General features: G+C 38.2%; 1 protein-coding gene across 4 annotated transcripts in view; it reads left to right on the top strand.

Annotated features, from left to right (window-relative positions):
- ranbp2 (RAN binding protein 2) overlaps window positions 1-27,304 on the top strand; it is a 99,005-nt gene that overhangs the window by 4,716 nt on the left and 66,985 nt on the right. For all 4 annotated transcript variants that reach the window (XM_051927206.1, XM_028800902.2, XM_028800901.2 and 1 more), the window contains exons 2-7: window positions 14,195-14,262; window positions 14,362-14,473; window positions 16,821-16,973; window positions 19,400-19,630; window positions 20,104-20,234; window positions 20,371-20,566. In XM_051927206.1, coding sequence (XP_051783166.1) covers window positions 14,195-14,262; window positions 14,362-14,473; window positions 16,821-16,973; window positions 19,400-19,630; window positions 20,104-20,234; window positions 20,371-20,566 — 891 coding nt within the window. The remainder of the gene's footprint in view (window positions 1-14,194; window positions 14,263-14,361; window positions 14,474-16,820; window positions 16,974-19,399; window positions 19,631-20,103; window positions 20,235-20,370; window positions 20,567-27,304) is intronic.

Genomic DNA, 27,304 nt, shown 5'->3' with positions numbered 1-27,304 from the left:
ACAGGTTACGCGTGTGCTATATAGTTTTGCACATTAATATAGAAAAAAAAGGCTTCTTTGTGTCTGGTTATACAGAAGCGTAGTGTAAAAAAAGTGTGTGGGTTGTTTTTGTTTTCTTTTTTTTTTTTTTTTTGGTTTGTTTATTAAAGTTAAAGAAAATACTGGGGTGGGCTGGCACCCTGCCTGGGGTTTGTTTCCTGCTTTGCGCCCTGTGTTGGCTCCAGCAGACCCCCGTGACCCTGTAGTTAGGATATAGCTGGATGGATAAAGAAAATAAAAATTGGTAGCGGAATCTGCCAATCTGGTAACATGAAATTGGCAATTGTAAAGGTTTTTTTGGCCCCCTTATAATACCACATGATTCAACACTGGTTAAGCAGCATGTCACTTCTCGCTCTCTCAGAACATCAAGCACTGCTCGTCTCGAACCACCCTTACTTAAAAGAAGAGGACGACATGCATCAAGACTCTTTGCAGTGTTGGCTCCTCAGTGGTGGAACGAACTTCCTCTTGCTGTACGAACAGTGGAGACCCTCACTGTCTTCAAACGTCGTCTGAAGACACACTTCTTTCAACAGCACTTGGACTAAAGTCCCCATACTTTTTTTTCTACCCTTTTTCTAAAAAAAAAAAAAATTTTGTACTAACAACTTACTATTTTCTTCTAGCATGGTTTTGTGTACAACTTGGTCAGCGGTAACTTGTTTAATGACAGTAGATTTAATCCTAGCCTTAAGGACTGAAGAACAGTCGTAGACTACTAAGCACTGTTGTAAGTCGCTCTGGATAAGAGCGTCTGCTAAATGATGTAAATGTAACACAAATGAATAACTATAATCCTCAAAGGAAACACTAAGGACAGAATCTCCACCTGCTATTAAAATTTTAATTTTGCTCACAAAGCTGCATGATGCAGAAAAAAGATGAAAATGTTTGTCTACATTGATCGCTCTCAGTATTATCACATTCATATTACAGTTGCAGTTTCAATTTTTAAAGATTAACCCAGTATAATAGATTGAATAAACAAGGCATTTGTTTGACTCTGCAATATGAGTTATCAATACAAGTTGTAAACAACGCTTTGTTAGTTTTCAGTATAGTGATTAAACCCACAATGTGGCCTATGCATTTGGAATTGCATTGAACAAATACTTGAAAATAAAATGTAGGGCTTTTTTTTTACCTTTATAATATGATAGACTTTTTGCTGATAAAACATCATATACATATGATTGCCATATTATTCCACCACTACAGAAGCGTCGTCTTATAGTCTGCAGCAATGTTTGAAATTATTACTGAGCTGTACAGTGAGATTGCAATGCTACCTGCTATGAAGAGCAAAATTAAATTAAGATCTGGACCTTAAATTCTCTTGCACCTCTTCATCAGCATCTTTGTGTTACAAATGTATCTCTTTAGAAACATATTGTTACAAAATAAGCTTTAAAGTCTGGTTTTACCGTATACTGGGAACTCGTGGTGCTTTCATTTTCCAGAATGTGTCCCTCCTTAAAGTTTTTTTTTTTTTTTTTTTTCTCCCCCCCCCAACTGTAAGCAGCAATAGCTACAGCAAAATAAACGATAATAAAAAAGGCACTTTACGTTCCTTTTAATGAAACGGCACACTAGCACAACTGAACCTCATTTTGCATATCCATGTATCAGGTAGAAGCCCAGATCCTCCATGATGCTGTATGCTGAGACTGCAGTAGGACAGCGAGTGCCCTCCAGAATTGTAAGAGCTGTTACTAGTTTGATGCATCCTTCTGAAGTGAAGGTTTACTTCACTTTTTACGCCTAGGATATTTGTTAAAGCCTGAGCCTGATGTTTTCTCAGCCAGAAATAACTTTTTGTAGAGGTGAATATGTTCCGCAAGGTACCCTACTGATTTGAATCCGCTATCCCACGTGGTGTTTCCTGCCTTGGGGGTTCCTGGCAGGTTTCATGAGGAAGGCTGACTTTACCCACATCACTAGTGATGCAGCCTCACTGAAATACTTATAGTGCTGCCAGGTCTCTCCCACAAAACTGATTACACGACACAAGCAGGTTGAATGTACACTGTTAGGCGTAACCCCTTTTAAAACTTCCTGGTATGCTTTCAGACAGTATGGTGCATTGTCTGTAACCACAACTAAAATGTCATTAAGATTCAGCTGGTTGTTGTGAAGCGACTGAAGTGCTACCTGTGAAAAGGTGGAAAAGTTGCAGCTCTCCATAAAGATAACATTTACCAAAAATTACTAGTCTTCCTGTAATTATGTAAATTATTTCTAATGATTCTTACACCTTAAATGTTTACAGATTGAAAACATGCATCATTAAATATGTAGCTTCATCTACTGCATATCTTAAAAAATAATCACAAAGCAAAAGCAAACTACTCTGCAAGACGCTAAATCCGGGAATTAAACAGAAAAAAAGAGAGAGACCTACTTTTAAGGGCTCGTTGCATCTGAGGGGAAGCCTGCTCTGTCCAGGTTTGTAGGGGCCGTGTTTGTAACAGAAGAGTCAAATGTGGACCTTGCGTGCCTCATCACTGCGAGGGAAAACATTTATTAAATTCTGAAACATCGTTAATTTTTAAATGGGTACGATGGTATCCTGGCAAAACTTGCAGAAATGTTGAGATTCATTAAAGTCACCGGAATATTATTGTGTCCTCAATTTTGAGGTTAAGCTCGTGTTTTAGTATTTTCAATGTACAGTGGAACCTCGGTTCACGAATGTCTCGGTACACGTACAAATCGGTTTATGACCAAAACTTTTGCCTCCGTTCACGACCACACACTCGGTATACGATCAAGCCAGTTTCCCTTTCGGTTTGTACATGTTCAGTCTCTCCCTGTGCATTTCCTGTGCAGCGAGCAAGAGAGAGACGCGCACACACACGTAGGCAGCGTGAGAGAGAGGAGGCTGGATGCATAAGGTAGGAAGGCAAGTTGAAGAATGCACCGGGCTTGATTTTGTTTTCACTTTTTCTGTTTACAGCGTGGTTTGTAGTGTGCATTGTTGCAGTGTTGCTTTTCTTGGTGGTTTATTAAATTACAGATTTTTTTCAAATGTTAATTTTTTTCCCTGTGCTTAAAACTCATTAAAAAAAAGTGTTTTTAGCCAGTGGTTGGTAGCGCTATAGCGCAAACTATTGCAGTGTTAGTTTTCTGTTGTTCAAGGTTTTCTCAGTGTTATTCAATGTTTTTACATTTAGTTTACTATTACGCTGTGCATTCTATAGTTTAGTTAACTATATTTGTGCTTAAAAACTTAACACAAAAAAAAATATATGTTTACATACAGTTCGTATGGTCTGGAACAGATTAATTGTATTTACATACAATCCTAGGGGGGAAATTGCTTCGGTTTACGACCAGAGTTTTGGAATGAATTATGGTTGTGAACCGAGGTTCCACTGTAGGTGTAGTATCCAATACTGCTCGCTTCGACATTTTTGTCTCATGCAACCAGCTAATTCACGTGCCTTTAATGAGAAAACATGCAGGAAACACATACACAAACAGAGGCACTACTGGATTTCTACACTAATTCCGTTCACTTGAAAAACAACAAACTAGAAAAAAGTACCTGAATGATAACTACTGATTATTCAATTGTTTAATTTATTGGGAAGTTTTGTAACAGTCACCCCTTCCATCTCTAAATTCTGCACATTTCCTTTTTTAAATATAAAATCCATTTTATGCGTTAATTCCTGATTCCGTCCTTGTTTTCTGCATCGCAGAAATCATATGACCGTACTACCCACAGAAAAGTTGAAGAAGCTTAAAGATGGCTACAAAAAACATTTGAGATTGTATCATTACCAAAGGTCATGTAAAGTATCATGGAAAGTTGCATTTAACAGTAGAATCCCTGAATCCTACAAAAATATTCCGAATGCCGGACCACCTTAAATTCCTTTGCACCTCTTCATCAGTATCTGTGTTTTGCAAATGTATCAATCAGCACTGGCACCAGGCAGCCTACTCACTCATGCCCCACTGAGGCAGCAGAGTTTTTGTGGTAGTGAGGTGTCTGGAATTGTATAGGGCAAATAACACTGGTCTACAAAAAAATATTTTTTGTTTACTACTGGGATCTTCAGAGCAGCTATTTATTAAGTTTTTTATACTGATTTCATATATGAAATCGTAATTAAGCTAGCACATCAGATTTTTGAGATGCACATCACTGCCGTTTTGACACTTTTGAATATCAATATATCAACACAATATCTAGAGTTTCAACTCTGTCCCACCAAAATTTTTTGTGAATGTGTTTATTCTGTAAACAAACCAGAAGACGATACCATAGACACTTTAAAACATGTTTGTCAATTTACCTCAATATAAAAGCCAGGTCAGTGTGCTCAAAATTGTCTGAGGCAATTGCTTTTGCACTTGTACTACACATCCATCTCTCTTTGCATGAACCAACAGTAGTCACCCATCATACTCAGAGTAAATTTTCTCTATCGGTTTTCCATCACCTTTGTATCTTGATGAAATCTTTCCCCATGCTTATCTCTGACATCGCTTAGATTTGGTGGAAAAAAGTCGAGAGGAGAATGTAAAAAAATGCATCTTCAGTGACAATCTGGCTCCTGTAAGCTAATATACTTTCAGCACATTCTCCACAAGCTAAGCGTAATTCTCTGCTCTGTGACTGTCAAGAAAATTCTGGACAACCTACACGAATGAGGGTGCTGATTCAGTTGGCTTCAGTTTCCTTTTGAACTTGTCATAAAGCATCAGTTCATGGATTTCAGGGCCAACAAAAACACCTTCCTTAATTTTGGCTTCACTTCTCTCGAGACCAAACTTATTTCTTAAATGCTTAAATTACTAAAAAATGGGGTGTGCTGGATGAAAAACTTTTTTCAGATTTGGAGTTGGCAAGTGAAATTTGTTGAAGTACAGGTGAAAGAATCCCAGTTGCAAAATGCTTGTTGACCAGTGTAATATATCATTATTTAGAATACATACATTTCATATGTTTTGTGTAAGTAACAATCTGTGTAAATGTAGGATAACAGGAAAGAAATGTTGAAACTTCTTGTTATGTGCAAAACGTGTGCTTTTATTCAGGAATATAATCAAAGAAAGTGGCAAACATGTACACAGACTATTACAGACATGAATCAAATGTATGTTTTTGTTATAAAATAGTAATAGTAGCTTACTACTCAAAATGGTAAATGTGAGGAGGACTCTGGATCAAACCCGCAAACTCTTGTATACAAGACGGCAGTTGTTACCTCTGTGCCAGCCAAGCGGACATACCTACTTTGTGTTGATTGACATTTGGGCTTTGTATTTTACACATTAACAGCATTGTATTCTTGAATAGAAGTACACTTGTTTTGCACTTAGGTCTTCACACATTATACCGTCTTTTTCCGAAATTAAGACATCCCCTGAAAATAAGCCCTATCGAGATTTTCGGAACTTTTTGTAATATAAGCCCTCCCCCGAAAATAAGCCTTAGTTAAAATAATGTGAAAAAAAGAATTCGTTAAAAAATGCTGTTGATTTATTAAGTATGTTTAGCTTCCCTAATACTCGTATTTCAGAGAAATGTTTGAATAAAATATTCCGAGAAATTCAATGTTTACCTCTACAGTTCGTTTCAAATTAATTCTTGGAATTTATCTTAAAAAATACAACATAAGGCAGCATGAATACATAAATATTGTGTCCGCTCTGCTCTGCTGTGTTGTACTGCGTCGCGCGTATCGCAGAGTATGGTCGAATGAGGTGGGGAGGGGGTGGAGGGGGGCAAGCATATGCGGAATGCGACGGAACGCGTCGTTGGCGCACACTATAAATAATTGTTCGTTAAGGCAGCAGTCTACATTGAGCGACAGTGCAGATACAGTGTTTGTTCATTTCAGTCTTGTAAGTCTGATTATTTCCTCATACGTAATTTTATTTTTTATAAAGTGAATAATTTTTAACCGCAGTTAAATGAGTACAAAACGAAAGAGCTATTCCGTCGAGTACAAAAAGGGAATTGTGGAAGACTCAGGGGTGTAAATCTTGATTTATGACGATGTTCCAGAAGAAGATGACATGACTGTAATTGAATCAATTTTAATTTCTGTATTCTGTGTAAAATAAATAAATATTAAATAAAAATATATAAATATACTTTTATTTTTGTCCTCCCCCGAAAATAAGCCCTAGTGCGTATTTTGGACCAAAAAAGAAAGTAAGACAGTGTCTTATTTTCGGAAAAAGACGGTACACTTCACATCAGTATTTTGTCATTATTACATGAAAAAAGGTTCTGGTTTAGCAATTTGTTCAACATTTATTGCCTCACATTTCCTGTCATCCTACATTTACACAGATCGCTGTCAACATGGAACACACAGAAAATATATGTGTTCCAAAATAATATATTATTCGCCCTATACAACATCCAGACACTGCCAGATAAAGTGACTTCAACTGAGAATTTTGCATCTGACTTGACTTCTGGTACTGGTGCTGATAGACACATTTGTTAAACACAGACACTGATGAGGAGGTGCAAAGGAATTTAAGGTGACCCAGCATTACAAATATTTTTGTAGGCTTCAGGGATTATGGTGTTAAATGTAACTTTCCATAATACTTTGGTAATGATGACAATCTCTGTTTTATTGCACCATCTTTAATCTGTTTGCACTTTTCTGTGGATAGTTTCTCCCACTGTGCTCCAGGTATTGAATATCTGCAGGATTCATTTACCAACAGCAGATTTCAGTACTTTCCAAAGATTTTCAGTTGAGTTAAGATCAGGGCTCATTGCTAGCCAGCTTAGGTTTTTTTTTTCCCTCCATGTTTAAAGAGGAACACATTTGGAAAATGAGAGCACCAACAGTCTCTGATATACAGTACAACCAGACTTTAAAAGCATATTGTTACAAAATAAGCTTTAAACAGTTAATTTCAATTGCGATATCCTGAATTATCTTGGAATTTACTAATTCAACAGTACATACAGTAGGTATAGAAAAGAATCACCCCCTTTGAAATATTCCCATTTTTTTTGCTTTACAGCCTTAAATGAAAACACACACCAATATTTTTTGCAGCTTTACTTACTCAATGCAATCTATAACATTCAAGTGAAAGAGATTACAGCTACAGTTCAGAAGAATTAACAAAAACAAGAAATACTGAGATTCATAAAGGATCACCCCCCTCCTAAACAATGTTTGTAAACTCAATCAGGTGTAAGTAACTGCCATTTCCATTGCAGACTATGGTCACTGGCTTCCACCTGTGATCAATTGTAATCGGTGCGATTAGTGAAGCATTAATACAGCTGTTCCTGGAGCATTCCCTTGCTTGGTAGTGCAACTGACAGCAAACAGCTGACTATGGATGGCAAGCCACTTTCAAAAGATCTCCGGGATAGAGTTGTGGATAGACAAAAGGCAGGAGATGGATATAAAAAAATCTCAAAGGCTTTATCAATCCCAAGGAGCACAGTAAAGTTCATAATAAAGAAGTGGCAAGTGTTTGGTACTACTAGGACCCTCCCTGGATCTGGCCGTCCCTCCAAACTGGATGGAAGAGCAAGGAGGAAACTGGTAAGAGAGGCTACCAAGAGGCCAATGGCCACTTTGAAGGAGTTACATGATTTTATGGCAAAGAGTGGTCATTGTGTGTGTGTGATAACAATTTCACTAGCTCTCCACAATTGTGGCTTGTTCGGGAGGGTCACAAGGAAAAAGCCACATTAAAGCTCATTTGAGCTTTGCCAGAATGCACCTTGAAGATTCTGATGCCAAGTGGATAAAGGTCTTATGAGACCAAAATCATACTATTTTGCCTCGATACCAAACGGTACACCTGGAGGAAGTCCAATGCAGCTCACCATCCACAACACATCATACCTACAGTAAAGAATGGAGGTGGCAGCATCCTGTTGTGGGGGTGTTTCTCTTCCGCAGGGCCTGGTTCTCTCATTAGGGTAGAAGGAAAAATGGATGGGGTAAAATACTGTCAAACTCTTGAGGAAAACCTACTACCCTCTGCCAGAAAGTTGAAGATGTGCAGCATGTTCACCTTTCAACATAACGACCCGAAGCACACCGGAAAATTGACCACACGGTAGCTAAAGGAGAAAAAGGTGAATGTCCTCGTGTGGTCCAGTCAGAGCCCAGAACTAATTTCCCATTGAAAATCTGTGGAAAGATTTGAAGATCGCAGTCCACCAACGCTCACACTTCCAATTTGACGACACTGGAACAGTTCTGTAAAAAAGAGTGGGCAAATATTGCTCAGTCTAGATGTGAAAAGCTGATAGAGAAGTATCCCACCAGACTAATGGCTTTCATTAAAGCAAAAGGTGGTTCAACGAAATATTAACAGTGGTAATCCTTTATTAATCTCAGTAGGTCTTGTTTTTGATTTTTTTTTAAATATTTTTTCTGAATTGCAGCTGTGATATTTTTCACTTGGATGTTATAGGTTGCATTGAGTAAGTAAAGCTGGGAAGAATTTTTTTTTGTGTGTGTGTGTTTTCATTTTAAGGCTGTAAAGCAAAAAAAATATATATATATTTCGAAGAGGGTGATTCTTTTCTATACCCACTATATATAGTAATGTTTGAATTTTTATATTCAGTATGGATTTTAAGCAGTGTTTTTCAGTTAGTGCATGGGAAATGTCAGAGTAAATTTAGCACATGCTCAGATAAATAAAGCAGTTTATGATGATTTGATTCTTCATAAACCCTATGCTGAAATCCATCAATATTATAAAATTCCCATCTGTTACACTAAGGATATCCCCACCTCTGCCACCCATTAAAGTTCAAGCCCTGCATTGCATTTTGATATTTAGAAATGCAAATACAGTGGGGCAAAAAAGTATTTAGTCGGCCACCAATTGTGCAAGTTCTCCCACTTAAAAAGATGAGAGAGGCTGTAATTTTCATCATAGGTATACCTCAACTATGAGAGACAAAATGAGAAAAAAAAATCCAGAAAATCACATTCTGATTTTTGAAGAATTTATTTGCAAATTATGGTGGAAAAAAAAGTATTTGGTCAATAACAAAAGTTCATCTCAATACTTTTATATACCCTTTGTTGGCAATGACAGAGGTCAAGCGTTTTCTGTAAGTCTTCACAAGGTTTTCACACACTGTTGCTGGTATTTTGGCCCATTCCTACATGTAGATCTCCTCTAGACAAGTGATGTTTTGGGGCTGTCGCTGGACAACACGGACTTTCAACTCCCTCCAAAGATTTTCTATGGGGTTGAGATCTGGAGACTGGCTAGGCCACTCCTTTGTTACCCGGGCGGTGTGTTTGGGATCATTGTCATGCTGAAAGACCCAGCCACGTTTCATCTTCAATGCCCTTGCTGATGGAAGGAGGTTTTCACTCGAAATCGGACGATACATGGCCCCATTCATTCTTTCCTTTACACGGATCAGTCATCCTGGTCCCTTTGCAGAAAAACAGCCCCAAAGCATGATGTTTCCACCCCCATGCTTTACAGTAGGTATGGTGTTCTTTGGATGCAACTCGGCATTCTTTCTCCTCCAAACACGACGAGTAGAGTTTTTTCATCTGACAATATGATATTCTCCCAGTCCTCTTCTGGATCATCCAAATGCTCTCTAGCAAACTTCAGACGGGCCTGCACATGTACTGGCTTAAGCAGGGGGACACGTCTGGCACTGCAGGATTTGGGTCCCTGGCGGCATAGTGTGTTACTGATGGTAGCCTTTGTTACTTTGGTCCCAGCTCTCTGCAGGTCATTCACTAGGTCCCCCGTGTGGTTCTGGGATTTTTGCTCACCGTTCTTGTGATCATTTTGACCCCACGGGGTGAGATCTTGCGTGGAGCCCCAGATCGAGGGAGATTATCAGTGGTCTTGTATGTCTTCCATTTTCTAATTGCTTCCACAGTTGATTTCTTCATACCAAGCTGCTTACCTATTGCAGATTCAGTCTTCCCAGCCTGGTGCAGGTCTACAATTTTGTTTCTGGTGTCCTTTGACAGCTCTTTGGTCTTGGCCATAGTGGAGTTTGGAGTGTGACTGTTTGAGGTTGTGGACAGGTGTCTTTTATATTAATAACGAGTTCAAACAGGTGCCATTAATACAGGTAGCGAGTGGAGGACAGAGGAGCCTCTTACAGAAGAAGTTACAGGTCTGTGAGAGCCAGAAATCTTGCTCGTTTGTAGGTGACCAAATACTTATTTTCCACCATAATTTGCAAATAAATTCTTCAAAAATCACAGTGTGATTTTCTGGATTTTTTTTCTAATTTTGTCTCTCATAGTTGAGGTATACCAGTGATGAAAATTACAGGACTCTCATCTTGTTAAGTGAGAGAACTTACAAAATTGGTGGCTGACTAAATACTTTTTTGCCCCACTGTACTTGTTTACCTAAATGACAGTTGTGTTACTGCGTGATGGATTTAACAGTATTTTAAAGCTGTTGTTACTGTTAACATTTTATATTGTATTAGAGCAAAAGGCATATTATTCACTTCATTGTGAGGGTACTTTAATAAAAAGCCATTGAATGATGGTGGCTAGTCCTGGGTGGTATGACCAAAATTCTATATCAGATTTTTTCAAAATTATACCGGTTTCACAGTATTCGACTGTATTTTTTTCCCCATGCATGAGTGGATGTTAACCACATTTTCCACTGCAATTACTGCAGAAGACTGGCTAAGAATAACTTATTCAACTGTCATAATTGTACATTATACAAAAAATATTTTAATGTGCAAACAAGTATTAATACAGGTTTGCATGGCCCCATAAAGTGATTGTTTTCAGGGGGTGGCACTAATTAAGAAAAGGAATCACATTGCATGACAGTTGCAGTCAAAATATAGAACCTTTTTATTGAACAAATTTTGCAAACAATTTAAACTATAATTTTGACAACATATTTTCAACCATCCAAAGAGGCATTTAGACTTAGTAAAATAACCAGAGGTGCTTGTCAAAAGTTGTATTGCACTGAACATGTCTTAGAAAAGGAATGAATAGTTAATATTTTTTGTAAACAAACTACACTTTCTGTTAATGTTAACAGTCTGTCCACTGACACGTTAAAGTAACTTTTTAAAAAACTTTACCATCATTAAACTGCATAATATTTAAACTAATAATAACAATAAAATAAATAATAGTGCAACTTCCAGTAATAATACTATTACTTCAAGACTTCAAGCCCAGGTGCATTACACAGTATTCACCAAATAAAAATAAAATAAAACAAGTGCAACTTGGTGAGACATCTTTACCAACTGAACCATAATTAAGGCAAATTACATTAATATGGACCTTGCTTCAAGCTAAGCTATATACATAAATAATAAAACTGAAACTTGCATTTATAATGCTATTTGTGGCATAGCCCTATGGAAGTGTATTGGGGCCACAGTGAAGGAAAAAAAACTATATGTCGAGAATAAAGTTGACATGTTGACTTTATTCTTGACATAAGCGTCAAGATTAAAGTCGACATTTCCACTTTATTCTCATAGTTTATTTTCTTATTAAAGTAGAATGTTGTAAATTTGTGTTGTGTTCCCCGACCCAGTTTTCAAAACGCTACGTGCTTCTTAAAATTGACTTCCTCCGCACTAAGAGGAGGCACAGGCAGGGATTGCCACACAGAATACATTCACTTCATGATATTCCTGCTCTCTGAAAATTTAGAATGCTAAGTTAAATACTTGATATCATTTTCATGATGAAATGCTTTAAAGCAGGTATTAAACATGCACGGTAGTGAGGCGGTAGTTCTGCTCCCTCGCAGTAAGGGGTCCCCAGGTGTACGTTCAGTGTAAACTTTATGGCAGGTGTGACGAGGCTTCAAAAATCTGGATGTATGAATGGGTATCGCACAGGTTTAACTTAAATATTGTGTAAATGTTGGGTTCGTGATCTGGTGGTCGGAGATACGAACACGGAAATCAATGGATGTTCTTCTGAGCGGGCTTTCTTTATTGCATCCATACTGTCTCTATCTGATGTACCAAACCCCCCAGTTCCTATCCTTTTTCTTTCTCCAAATAACCAATCACCACACGATAAACATCTTTGTGAAATTAAAACTAGTTATAAACTTAGACCATGGAGTGTTCAGAACTTGAAAAAAATCTTCATTATACATGTTTAAATATGCCATCCATTCAGGAATGCGCCTATCCTGAAATGTCGGGAATAAAGTCAACATGTCATCACACTATTACACCGTACCCAGGTACATTACACAGTATTGAAAAAAATGAAACAAGTACAACTTGGCTTGCAGTATTATCCAGTAGTATAGAAACGGTATTCACACATTTGAACATAACGGTCCACATCCAACCTTTTAAAACCAAAGTATCTCCAGAAAACAGACATGACTCCTTTTTCCAGCAAAAGTTCTTCTGTGTCATCATGTTCAACTTTATCGTCTGCTACAGCTTCAGTTTCGGAATGTTCTGTCCATTTTCACAGTGCAATACCTCCACTACTGCATGTACTCTGTTAAATGCCTGTTTAGCGGTGTAGCAGTGAAAAAGAGCCCCCCGCACAACACCTCCACTAACGCATGTACTCCATTGTATGTGTTTAGCGGTGTAGCAGTGAGAAAGGTCCCCCTTAAACAGTTTCCTGCTGTGCCACGTTCCAAACGTTGTTTAGGCAATTTAAACCGGTGTCGCGGTATAAGAAAAATCCATATCATATAAAAAAATAAACGGTTTTTAGTATGAACCGGTATATCGTCCTAGCACTAATTATGGCTGGAATTTTGTATTTTGCCATGATATCAAAACGTATCAATTATCATAAAATTACATTGTTATGTTTTGTTACATGGTCTGATTACTTTGTAAAATCACAAATAACCTTATTTCTGTACTTTATTGTGTTGAAAAAAATACCTTCATTCCTTGTGTTAAAAAAAAAAAAATGAAATAAATTAAAATTCAGTGATGCCTGTTTATTTGCTCCACTCATGAGGGAGAGAAATAATTAAAATGTTGTTTTACATAAGTATTGTATTTGTTTCTGCAAAAGCATCAATAGCATGAAATCAAGTGAAAATAACTGAACAGAAGTTAAAGGTATGCATTTTTATCTTGCTTATGCTGAGGAATAAATTTAATCTGCCCAGTTTAGGTACACATGGAGCCAGTGATCATCACAGCAGCACTAAGTTTAAGACAAGAAACAAACATGGTATACTTTCAGTCCTTTGTAGGGCTCAGTTTGTCAAGTATAAGAGTACAGTCAAGACTACATGCAGTCTTGCAACATGTTGAAACCATGTTAATCAATAGCGCAGCAGCCAGTGTTTATACCATGAATCTTTCGGGACTCCTTATTGTGGCTCGTCAGGTGTACACACTTTTCCATCCCTATACAGGGCTCAAACCTCAGCCGTCCGTGCCTGAGACGAAGCCTCTGACGCTGTGCCATAGCGGCTGGTTCGCTTATTTGGCATGGTGAAGATCAGAGTATCTCATTCCTTTTTAAGTCTGAATAGCAATCTGATTATTAGGTGGTTACTTACAAGGTCCAAGGTTTGATCTCCATGAGGGGATGCAAAAGTACATACACCTGACAAGCCCCAATAAGGGTGAAATGCGTGTCGTATACACTTTGTATTTGGCAGACACTGTATCTCATATCTATGATCTCCATGTGTATCACGTTGCTCTTTTTATTTTTCCAGGTGATATTGTACATGGTATATCTAAAATACAAGGGTGCCAATAATATTGACCACAACTGTACAAAGGCTTGGTCTCTTTAAGAACTGCAAGCACCCAAGGCTGTGCTTATTAACCTTTTTATTTTTGCAGTCTAGCAGGTGGTCATATCACATTTTAGAAGAACAGGTTCAGTAACAGTTTATAATCCAAAGTGGTGCCGTGAATATCTAATCTCATTTTATACAGATACAGAATCAAAAATTACTTTATTGTGAACTGCACTTTCTTGTTTGTTTTACTGCATTTTGGTACTAGATGTTGTCTCCTTTTATTTTACTCTTATTTTGATGTTTCCAGTGAACTAAATACAGTATGAATGAAGAATCCCAGTGTTCTGCTTACATATACAAATAAATGAATGCTCACCTACTCAAATGAAAGATAAAAAAGCAAACTATGAAAACTGGTAGAAATGTAATTCAAAATTGTTTTTGCTTTGTTCTACAGAAATCATTAAAGGGATTTTTATTTGCAAAGCTATACTTTGAAGCAAAAGAATATGAACTTGCCAAAAGGTGAGTTCCTGTTACTTTGTTATAAGATTAAATAAACCATTTGAAACCCAATAACCTTTTTATATAAATGCTCAATTTATTTGTGTTCTTTTTCCGTAGACATGTATCTGCTTATCTGGCTGTTCAAGACCGGGATCCAAAAGCTCACAAGTTTCTGGGCCATCTCTATGAAATTGAAGAAAATGTAGAGAAAGCTATTGGTTGTTACAAGGTTTGTGAAAGTTTCAAATAAATTAGACCTGCCAAAGTCTGCAAAATATGGAAGAACCCTCAAGTGAAAAATAACTCATGAGTCTGAATACTTTTTACTTTAGAACTTGGTGCAAACTCATACTTGTTACAAAATGAGCAGCTATGACCTTTAAGTAACTATTCCTCTTTTGTGGCAAGTGTGACCATGGCCTTCAATGCTAGTAGTCTATTTTTGGGCAAAAAAGGTTTTCTTGGGTATGTTTGATAATATTCAAAAAAGGCTCACCATTCATGTTTTTTCATTTTAAGTGAGTTTGGACAGTTTGGTAAAAAAAAAAGCCATTGTTAACAATGAATAATTTTTTATTTCGTACTGTAATGAATTATAGAAACAGCTTTGCAAATAAATTAATCAATGTCTGTACTATTCAATTATGTAAATCAATGGTTCTTAGCTTGTGGTATGTGAGGGGTTACTAATTGGTACGTGAGGAAACACATACAAAAAAAACACAATTCCAGAGCTGCAAGTTTGAGGTCAGCATTCCCATGGAAACCCTGTAGGACCTGAATCCTTTTTTTTTATTATTAAACATAGAAACTTGTAGTCTGTGGATATGGACAAACTGACTTTATTAATGTGGTTTTGAGTGGGCAATCAGAGCATAGATGAACATCTGAGAAAATTCTGTCTAAAATATGTTAAGTATGTTACTACTTTAAGGCATCAATGATAAATTATAACAGTAATCAATACTGTTTCACTCTAAAAGTGCATATAGTTAGTAAAGAATGTCTATGATGTGCATGTCTGCATATAATTTTGTCAGTTGCTGCTGTGAACAGGATGAAAACTTGGCAGGGAGCGGTTGGGAATTAGATCAAAAAATGTGTACTGTGCAGCCCTCTAGCTGCAAATACGAACAAGAGATATTGAAGCTTTTGCAATTGCAGTTGCACATCAATCATGAAAATCCTGCAGGGTTTTCAAGACATTAAAGTTTCATTATTAGCACCTTTTTGTCCACCTATTGACTTTTTTTCAGAATAAAAAAATATCCATTTCATGTTTACTTTGAAAGCACAATGATGCGACCAGTCAGTTGTCCATTACAGTAGTGCATCTGAATGAGGGAGTTGAATAGCCCTGATTTAATGGATGTAGGCTCTGATTGTAATGAACATGGTTATAGCAGTGCTACTCATCCATTTTGTAACCAATGTATTCAGTTCAAAATCTGTGGAAGCAGGTGCGTACACCTTAGATGCCATGGGTGAAGCAGATGGTATTGGACAGATCACCACTCTCGCACAATACCTGTAATTTATTAATGTAAGAGTGTAATCTCAGAGACATGAAGTTAGCAGGATTGCAAAATAACTAATATTTAATTGCTGATATTGAATAGTCAAATACTAAAGTTGTCATTTGTAGTGTTTTTGAAGCCAAACTAATGTTCAATAACTGCAATACAGTACACCTACCAACTTGGTGAAAGCACAAGCAGTACATATTTGGATGATAAAGGAGCAAATGCGATGTATTTTCTAGTTATGACTAATTATTACTGTTGAATCGATATAGAAAAGGACAAAGTCTGATCAGTTACATGAGGTAGCATTAAAGCAGAACTAAGGCTGTTTTACTGGAATGCTTAAAAGTCAAGGTTACTTATTAAAACATTTTATTCACAAAGGTAGCCTTAAAGTTTTAAAATACCAGCAAAAAGGGGGATGATTTGGAAAAAATGACACCATGAGTCTGTTATTTGAAATTTTGAGTTAATCTCACTCGTAACTTAAATTTGTGATCCTTATGGTTTCACCAACTAAAGTCTCCTCCATACACTGATGCAATCTTGTAACAGCACATGTCACAAATCTGGCAAAGTGATATTCTGCCTCACCAGTTATAAAATCAGCTTTAAAGAGTTTGTGTCTTTAATTATTTGGTATTCATTAATTCCAATTTTTTGTATTGGTTTTGAGTGGTATTTTTCATTTACTAGACAGATACAGTAAGTTAATACATTTTTAATATGTGCAAATGGGAAAATGAATTTGGTAGTCCAATCATCATTTCATCATTTGTAATGCTTTCACAGAAATTCACCAAACCCGATAACCCTCCCAATCCCTTTGTTGTTATACCTGGAAATAATTCCTGCCACTCTGCCACACATGAAATTTAAACTCTAAACTGTATATTTTTTGTAAATTATGAAAGTGTGCAAATTATAGGCTTTCTAATTTTAATTTCATACTGAACCACACCTCCGGTGTAAATGACTTGGGTCCAGTTATGTACTATGGATGTTAAATAACATTTAATGTTAAAAGTTTTGTTTGTTTTTCCTTTCTGCCAGAGATCTGTGGAGTTAAATCCAGCACAGAAGGAATTGGTCCTTAAGATAGCAGAGTTACTGTGCAATAAATGTGAACAAGATGGACGAGTAGAATTTTGGCTGGAAAGAGCAGCCAAACTTTTTCCAGGAAACCCTGTCATCTATAACTTGAGGGTGAGTAATATAACAGGCTGGAGAGTCTAAATTCAACAGCATTAGATCACTAATATACATCAACATGAGCACTCTTAGAAACCTGAAAACGTACATCATTTGCCACCTACCAGGATCAGAATTAATTACTCAGAACGTTGTCAGTACTTATAGATCAGAGAACATTAATTCTTAGTCCTTAACTTTATTTGTTTACATTTTTTCCATGAATAATATGTTATCAAAAGTGGATATTACAAACAGACGTGCAAGTGAGACAATATTGGTTCTAGTTTCCCCTGTTAATTGCCTCTCATTGTTAGAGTGCTGCTTAGGGAAAACAGAGAATTTGACAAGAGGAAATTCATTTAAGGGATTTGAATCTTGTACAGTAAATGAAAGTAATGTTCTATAAACCTCAGTTGTTAGCTTCTAATTAAGGATCCTGCTGAAATTTTTTACGTTTTATACATTGTACATGGTTAGATTTTGCTCTTAATAACCGCATCATTATGTCCTTTGACAGCATGTGGTTATTTATTTATTTTTATTTAGCTCACATTGCTGCTTTTATATTTGTGGTTAAAATATTTAAATGTTGAAAGCGGGCAATTAATCACCCAAAACGTGCTAGAGTAATAGGGTACTGGTCCTGAGGAAATAAGAAATAAGCCTGTCTATCAGTGTGGTTCCTCTGCTTTTAGTTGCTGTAGGTTTTTGATTTCAGGTATTTTGGGTATTGACAATGAGTTCAATTGTATCTTTTTTTTTTTTTTTTTTTTTTTTTTTTTTTTAAACTGAAATATGTGGAAGAGGAGAGATGAGTGCACCTAATAAAGCGTTTTTTGATAAAAACACATTATTTTTGTTAATATTTTGAGAGGTCATTTAATTGTAGAAAGTCAGGCATCTTTGATTATAGAATGCTGCATTGGCTGCATGTTTTATTTTTGTTTACCTTCTTTTTTTTTTTTGGTTACCTTTTCAGTGAATCCTCTCCTTTAGTCTTAAATATGCAGCTGGGTTAGTTTCTGTGTGGAATTCAGAACAATTTGTTTTTTTAACTGCTTGTTAGTGATGCACTGCTCAAATCTTGTTTCTTCGCCAAAAGGCTGCACAAAATATATTATTACTGTTGTGAAGGCTAGTGGGCACCACAGAGCCCCAAACACACAAACTCAGTCCCAGGCTCAAATAACTTGTGTTTATTTCAAATACCTTGTAATAACAAGCACAAAACAAGTTGTTTCATCTTTCTTCTTCTCTCTCTACCGCAATGCTCTCCTCCAGTTGAGTGTTGCCTTCCTTCCTTCCTTTCCAGCTCCAACTTGCTTGGACAAAACAGTGTGTTCCCTTTTATTGAAGATCCAGAAGTACTTCCAATGCCAGAGCTTTTTGCCAGTTATAGGCATTTCATGATCATACGGAAATCCTGAATAACTTGGAGTGCATCTCCCTGTAGCGCCCTCTTGTAGCATTCCATTCCCAGTATTATCAGCTGGTTTCCGACTGGGCACCAATATCCAGGGCCACTGCCATCTAGTATCCAGGGGAATAAACATTCCCCAGAGACAGTCCTCCCCTGTCCTTTTTCCTTAATACTGGTCAGGGATGATGCTACAAATCTATGTAGTTGATACGCCTGTTCATCTGCCTGGGGCTCCCCATCCAGGTAAGGAATCTTTCCTGGTCGGGATGTTTGTCCAACCCTCTAAGGAGTCTCTTTTGGGTATGGCACCTTTCTCTCCCTTGGCCTGGCTGCCTGTCTGTCCACTTGGAGCCTCATGTCCGGTTAAGGAACCATCCGTTCTCCTGGTCGGGATGCCTGTCCATCCTGTGTGACACTAACAATGTTTTATGTGTAGCTGTGAAACTAATGCTCATAGTATCATAGTGTACCCAAGATTGGACCTTAGTCTTATTTTTCAGCAGATGTTGTACAGTAATAGACAGCTTTGCAGAAAAAAAACAGCAAATTGTTACTAGTTGTACAGTTTTCTCCTTGTGAGCGTTCTAATTTCTTTCCTACTTTCTCTATTTTAATAGTCTTAAATAGAAGATAATAATAAATTATGTGATATTAGTGGTTGGTTCACCTGCCTTAATAGATCCAGTTCCCTGAGTATGAATCCTGCACCTCCTGCACGTTCTCCGAAAGTCTGTTTGGGTTCTTCTCAAGGTACTCGGTAAAAAAATGTGTTAGGTGGCTTTATGTGGAACCAGACTTGGACTGGTGCCAGGTCCTTGTGATCCAGAATGTTGGTAAGTACTGCTGCCTTACCAGTCTAGCATTCTGGGTTTCAATCCCACAACTGATTCTTTTTTTTTCACAGATGCTACGTTTTTGCATGTTGCTTTTGGTTGTTAGTTTGGAGGCATAAGGGAGTAGCTATTGACATTCGACTTTTGCTACTTGCATTTGTAACCTGCCTTTAATCCATCTACAGGCAAAGTTGCTTGGTGCAAAAGGACAGACTGGATTAAATGAACTGTTTGACCTTCTTCAGTCGGAACTACATGCTCGTCCTGCTGATGTCCATGTCAACATCAAGCTTGTAGAGCTTTACCGTTCAGACCAGAGACTTGAAGAAGCAATCAGACATTGTCGTTCTGTAGAGCAGAAAGGTTTCCTGCTGCACAGTTTGAGTTGGTACAGTTGTGTTACAGATACACTTCAGGTTGGTATTCCTGCTGATTGAAACTTTAGGAATGTGAAAAATGAAACTAAATTTGGTAAGCTGTTAAATCTTTAATTTCTGAGTTATTATTTAGGACCTATATTTATACTGCATAAGTGGAGTTTTTCAGTTTAATATCAACATTGACACATTCGTATTATGGAAATTGCAAATAAATAAAAGTACAGCAGTTTTATTTAGTGCGTGTGTGTATGTATATATGTGTTATGTACTTGAAAAAATGTTTTTGTATGGTGTATTGTAGAAACCATTGGGAAATTCTTATTTTACCGAATAATAAAAAATTTATTTCAAAGAACTGCTACTCAGGATTTAATGTGACATCGTTTTATGTTAGAATGTTAAGAAAGAAGCATGTTGTTTATGGCAACCCATAGATTTCATACATGTTTTCCATTCCAATTAATTGGGAAAAACTAACCTGAATTTTTTTTCTTCCCTTTAAATTCCAGGATTATATAAATGGATATGGCAAAGGGCTACCGAAGTCCATAATTAAAGAACATCTTCTTGCTTACTGTAATGTTGTTCGTCTCTCTTTGTCAGCTAAAAATCTTCAAGAATGCAAAACTGCCTTGCAGAGGTTCAATTTTTTTTTTTATATTTACACCTTAAGATTATCTTGAATAATTGCTTTAACCAGTGTTGCATGTTTTCTATTCCATACTTGCAGGAGAGACACCTGTAGATGTTAATATTACTACATTTTTTTTTTGTAGATTTGATTATGCAATGGCTAATGCCAAGAGTTTTGTAAGTGATCCAGCTGATGATTTATCTGTGGCTTTCACTGAAATGAGGGGTCACTTGTATTTGCATGCTGGCACATTATTGCTGAAAATGGCACAACAAAGTGAGCTTCAGTGGCGTGAAGTTACAGACCTAGCAACTTTGTGCTACCTTGTTGCTTACCAGGTAGGTGCATTAAGGATCCCAGATTGTGAAATAAAGTGTTTAATCAATCGACTGTCAAAATGTAACTTTTCATTGTGAAAATAGTATATTTTACTCCAGTGGTATTAAATATCAGCCAACTTCAAAAGAAATAGTTTCTATCTCATTTTAAATATATACAGTGGGGCAAAAAAGTATTTAGTCAGCCACCAATTGTGCAAGTTCTCCCACTTAAGATGAGAGAGGCCTGTAATTTTCATCATAGGTATACCTCAACTATGAGAGACAAAATGAGAAAAAAAATCCAGAAAATCACATTGTCTGATTTTAAAGAATTTGTTTGCAAATTATGGTGGAAAATAAGTATTTGGTCACCTACAAACGAGCAAGATTTCTGGCTCTCACAGACCTGTAACTTCTTCTGTAAGAGGCTCCTCTGTCCTCCACTCGTTACCTGTATTAATGGCACCTGTTTGAACTCGTTATCAATATAAAAGACACCTGTCCACAACCTCAAACAGTCACACTCCAAACTCCACTATGGCCAAGACCAAAGAGCTGTCAAAGGACACCAGAAACAAAATTGTAGACCTGCACCAGGCTGGGAAGACTGAATCTGCAATAGGTAAGCAGCTTGGTGTGAAGAAATCAACTGTGGGAGCAATTATTAGAAAATGGAAGACATACAAGACCACTGATAATCTCCCTTGATCTGGGGCTCCATGCAAGATCTCACCCCGTGGGGTCAAAATGATCACAAGAACGGTGAGCAAAAATCCCAGAACCACACGGGGGGACCTAGTGAATGACCTGCAGAGAGCTGGGACCAAAGTAACAAAGGCTACCATCAGTAACACACTATGCCACCAGGGACTCCAATCCTGCAGTGCCAGACGTGTCCCCCTGCTTAAGCCAGTACATGTGCAGGCCCATCTGAAGTTTGCTAGAGAGCATTTGGATGATCCAGAAGAGGATTGGGAGAATGTCATATGGTCAGATGAAACCAAAATAGAACTTTTTGGTAAAAACTCTACTCGTCGTGTTTGGAGGAGAAAGAATGCTGAGTTGCATCCAAAGAACACCATACCTACTGTAAAGCGTGGGGGTGGAAACATCATGCTTTGAGGCTGTTTTTCTGCAAAGGGACCAGGACGACTGATCCGTGTAAAGGAAAGAATGAATGGGGCCATGTATCGTCAGATTTCGAGTGAAAACCTCCTTCCATCAGCAAGGGCATTGAAGATGAAACGTGACTGGGTCTTTCAGCATGACAATGATCCCAAACACACTGCCCGGGGAACGAAGGAGTGGCTTCGTAAGAAGCATTTCAAGGTCCTGGAGTGGCCTAGCCAGTCTCCAGATCTCAACCCCATAGAAAATCTTTGGAGGGAGTTGAAAGTCCGTGTTGCCCAGCGACAGCCCCAAAACATCACTGCTCTAGAGGAGATCTGCATGGAGGAATGGGCCAAAATACCAGCAAAAGTGTGTGAAAACCTTGTGAAGACTTACAGAAAACGTTTGACCTCTGTCATTGCCAACAAAGGGTATATAACAAAGTATTGAGATGAACTTTTGTTATTGACCAAATACTTTTTTTCCACCATAATTTGCAAATAAATTCTTCAAAAATCAGACAATGTGATTTTCTGGATTTTTTTTTTCTCATTTTGTCTCTCATAGTTGAGGTATACTTATGATGAAAATTACAGGCCTCTCTCATCTTTTTAAGTGGGAGAACTTGCACAATTGGTGGCTAAATGCTTTTTTGCCCCACTGTATAAACAATTTTTATTTTTTTATTTTTTTTTCCACTGCCTGCTATATTAAGAAGAAAAAGTACTGGTTCTTGGTTAAAAACATATATTACAAATGAATCCTTTTTGTTTTAATTGTTTTTCTAGTTAGCAGCTTGGAAAATTCCAAATTGGTGGATAATGTAGCTTGTCTGTGTCATTCTGCACCGAGTTTGTGCTAAGATATATGGAGGGTACCATATGATTTTTGGGTATGCTGCAATTTTTGCTTCCCACTGATTTGGTGATTTTGTTAACCAAGTATGTAATACTTTGCTGTTTTCCATTTATTTCCTTTTGTGGCTTTGTTTCAATTTTTTACCATTAAACAGTTGTATCATTTTATTTTGTAAATTTTTTTTTTTTTTTTTTTTTTTTTTTTTTTTTTTTTCCCCCACCTCAACTTTCTTTGGTAGTAAAACCTTAAGCGGCATTTGTGAGGTCTGCAAAAGTAATATGCATAGTTTGATTTTGTTTGTGGAGAGGTGCATCTTGTTGACTTTAATAAGGAAAACTTTGAAAGCCCATTGAGGGTTGTTTTATTCTAACATGTTGTTCTTTGAAACTTGAACTATCGCATGAAAACAAACCACTTTTAGCTTGTTGGTATTCCCAAAATCTACTAATAATAATCTGAATTTAACCACTTCTCTTAGCTACATCAATGCAAAAAGTAACACTTGTGCCAGTGCCAACCTAGGGGCTGTCTGCGGGGTTATATGGCATGAGAAAGCCATGGTATTTTAGAGTTTAATTATGCATATTCTTGGACATAGGACATTTCCTAAATGGTATGCATATTCTTTTGGTGTTTCCTTCATAATATCTAATGCTTTCAAGGATAGGCATTGGCTCCCAAGGCTCCCAAAAACCATGCTTTAGATCTAATCACTTTATGGTTTAAAAAAAAAAAAAACTGCGTTGACACATAAAAACCTTCATCTGCATCTTTTGGTAAAGGCTTTTTATAATTTTTCTGGCTACTGCTCAGCAGAACTCTCCTACTTAATCTGTCAAACCACATCAGTCTATTCAAATAATGCTTGTCTTACTTTTTGTAAGACTTTTTGTAACTTATTGTTGGAGAAAGTGCATCAGAATTCTTTATTGGATTACTTGCTTTTGTCTCCCAACTATTACTTACTGCCTTTGTCTCCCATCTGACCCCCGCTGTTAAATTTAAATCCGAGTAAATTAAAGTACACCAGTTTTTAAGCCACTTACTCGCAAGGTGTCCTACTGTTTGTGTCCGTTGCAATGCATGCAGTTTTGCAGCTCAAATGTCATGGATTTTAACATTGTACCTTGGTGCTGTCTGATGAAAGATCTTAGTTTTCTGTGCTTTAACAATTTCAATTTGGAGTACCAGAAGCATTTCTCAATGTACCACTGAGTTCTGTTATGTTGCACCTGCATCTCTTGAAGTTTCATGTAAAGACCCCATATTGTAACACCCAGCCCCAAGAAATTTACATGTATCACACTGGTTGGGTTGCAACACAATATTGTTGGAGGTGGATTGGGGAGGGGGATTTGGAGGGGGTTGGTATGTGGTAGGTTGTGTTTGAGATGTTTCAGCTTCTTACTTGTCCACAGTATTATCAACCTAAATCCCCCGAAGAGATCAACTGTGCTGTTGGGATGGGCGTGTGTGTGTTATACACACAGGTGCATCTTATTAAATTAGAATGTCATCAAAGTTTATTTCAGTAATTCAATTCAAAAAGTAAAATTTGCGTTAGATTCATTACACACAGTGATATTTCAAGTGCTTATAAGCTTTTCATTTTGCTGGTTATGGCTTACAGGTAATGAAAACTCAAAAATCGGTATCTCAGAAAATTAGAATATTACAGAAGACCTATAAAAAAAGTTTTAATACAGAAATGTTGGCCTACTGAAAAGTATGTCTGTGTACACATTCAATACTTGGTTGGGGCTCCTTTTGCATGAATTACTGCATCAATGCAGCGTGGCATGGAGACGTTCAGCCAGCGGTAATGTTGAGGTGTTATGGAAGCCCAGGATGCTTTGATAGTGGCCTTCAGCTCATCTGCATTGTTGGGTCTGGTTGGGTCATCTTCCTTTTGACAATACTGGTTTAGGAGGTGAGCTTGCTGGCCAATCAAGCATGGTGATACCATGGTCATTAAACCAGGTATTGGTACTTCTGGCAGTGTGGGCAGGTGCCAAGTCCTGCTGGAAAATGAAATCAGAAGGAAGCATGAAGTGCTCTAAAATGTCCTGGTAGATGGCTGCACTGAATGGATTCTATGCCTCTCCACTCATCTTCCAGACTCTGGGACCTTGATTTCCAAATGAAATGCAAAATTTTCTTTCATCTGAAAAGAGGACTTTGGACCACTAACCAACAAGTCTATCTGTCTGTCTGTTTTCTCCTTAGCTCAGGTGAGACACTTCTGACGTTGTCTCTGGTTCAGGAGTGGCTTGACACAGGGAATGCGACAGTTGTAGCCCATGTCCCGGATACACATGTCTGTGTGTGGTGGCTCCTGAAGCATCGACTCCAGCTGCAGTCCACTCCTTGTTAATCTCCCCCCAAATTCTTGAATGGGCTGTGCCTCTCAATCCTCTCAAGGCTGCGGTTATCCCTGTTGCTTGTGCACCTTTTTTTCCCCACTAATATGCTTGGATACAGGACTCTGTGAACAGCCAGCTGCTTTAGCAATGACATTTTATGGCTTACCCTCCTTGTGGAGGGTGTCAATGACTGTCTTCTGGACAACTGTCAAGTCAGTAGTCTTCCCCGTGATTGTGTGGCCTACTGAACCAAACTGAGAGACCATTTAAAGGCTTGGGACACCTTTGCAAGTGTTTTGGGTTAATTAGCTGAATGGAGTGTGACACCATGAGTTACAATATTAAACCTTTTCACAATATTGTAATATTTCTGAAATGCTGAATTTTGGGTTTTCATTAGCTATAAGCCATAATCAGCAAAATGAAAAATACATGCTTGTAATATATCGTGAGTGTAATGAATCTATATATTATGACTTTTGCTTTTTGAATTGAATTACTGAAATAACTTTGTTTTATGCATGTATATACATTTTTTATATATGATAAAGAATGTGTGTGTGTCCTTTTGCAGCTCCTTAACTATATAAGCAGAGTAGTAGCTGTTTGTTTTTGGGTATGTAATTGTTTTAGTTGTGTGTTCATGTATTTTTTTTCCTCCAAGTTGAGAGTGTCAATTTTTATGTATCGGATTCACTCCTCAGCCTCCCTGGAAAAGTCTATTCAGGGGTCCTGGAGAGGAGGGTCCGTTGGATAGTCGAGCCTCGGATTCAGGAGGAACAGTGTGGTTTTCGTCCTGGTCGCGGAACAGTGGACCAGCTCTATACCCTTAGCAGGGTCCTGGAGGGTGCATGGGAGTTTGCCCAACCAGTCTACATGTGTTTTATGGACTTGGAAAAGGCATTCGACCGTGTCCCTCGGGGAATCCTGTGGGGGGTACTCCGAGAGTATGGGGTACCGGCCCCCCTGATAAGGGCTGTTCGGTCACTGTACGATTGGTGCCAGAGCCTGGTCCGCATTGCCGGCAGTAAGTCGAACCTGTTTCCAGTGAGAGTTGGACTCCACCAGGGCTGCCCTTTGTCACCGATTCTGTTCATAACTTTTATGGACAGAATTTCTAGGCGCAGCCAGGGCGTTGAGGGGGTCCAGTTTGGTGGGCTCAGGATTGGGTCACTGCTTTTTGCAGATGATGATGTTCTGTTTGCTTCATCAGGCCGTGATCTTCAGCTCTCTCTGGATCGGTTCGCAGCCGAGTGTGAAGCGGCTGGGATGAGAATCAGCACCTCCAAATCCGAGACCATGGTCCTCAGCCGGAAAAGGGTGGAGTGCCCTCTCAGGGTTGGTAGCGAGATCCTGCCCCAAGTGGAGGAGTTCAAGTATCTCGGGGTCTTGTTCACGAGTGAGGGAAGAATGGAGCGTGAGATCGACAGGCGGATCGGTGCAGCATCCGCAGTAATGCGGGCATTGCATCGGTCTGTCGTGGTGAAAAAGGAGCTGAGCCGCAAGGCGAAGCTCTCAATTTACCAGTCGATCTATGTTCCTACCCTCACCTATGGTCATGAGCTATGGGTAGTGACCGAAAGAACGAGATCGCGAATACAAGCGGCTGAAATGAGTTTCCTCCGCAGGGTGTCTGGGCTCTCCCTTAAAGATAGGGTGAGAAGCTCAGTCATCCGGGAGGGGCTCAGAGTAGAGCTGCTGCTCCTCCGCATCGAGAGGAGTCTGATGAGGTGGCTTGGGCATCTGATCAGGATGCCTCCCTGGTGAGGTGTTTCGGCCACGTCTAACGGGGAGGAGGCCCCGGGGAAGACCCAGGACACGCTGGAGGGACTATGTCTCTCGACTGGCCTGGGAGCGCCTTGGGATTCTCCCGGAAGAGCTAGAAGAAGTGGCCGGGGAGAGGGAAGTCTGGGCATCTCTGCTCAAGCTGCTGCCCCCGCGACCTGACCTCGGAAGACAATGGATGGATGGATGGAGATTCAATAAATAAATGCAGCACACATTCATATGCCTGTTTTGTTACTTGGACAAAACTATTTGTTGGGTTCATAGCTTAATCAATAAAATAATGGATTTGATTGGTCATTTAGAAAAGTCATTTGTGGCATCACTAGACCTTCTTGTATATATATAATATATATATATATATATATATATATATATATATAAATAAAAAATATACACACACAGTACTATGCAAAAGTTTTAGGCAGGTGTGAAAAACTGCTGTAAACAAAGAATGCTTTCAAAAATGGAAGTGTTAATCATTTATTTTCAAACAACAACAAAATGCAGTGAATGAACAAAAGAGAAATCTAAATCAAATCAATATTTGGTGTGACCACCCTTTGCCTTCAAAACAGCATCAATTCTTCTAGGTACACTTGCACACAGTTTTTGAAGAAACTCGGCTGGTAGGTTGTTC

Source organism: Erpetoichthys calabaricus, chromosome 4, assembly GCF_900747795.2.
Source record: "Erpetoichthys calabaricus chromosome 4, fErpCal1.3, whole genome shotgun sequence".
NCBI classification, from domain to species: domain Eukaryota; kingdom Metazoa; phylum Chordata; class Cladistia; order Polypteriformes; family Polypteridae; genus Erpetoichthys; species Erpetoichthys calabaricus.
This window is presented reverse-complemented; position numbering and strand designations above follow the sequence as displayed.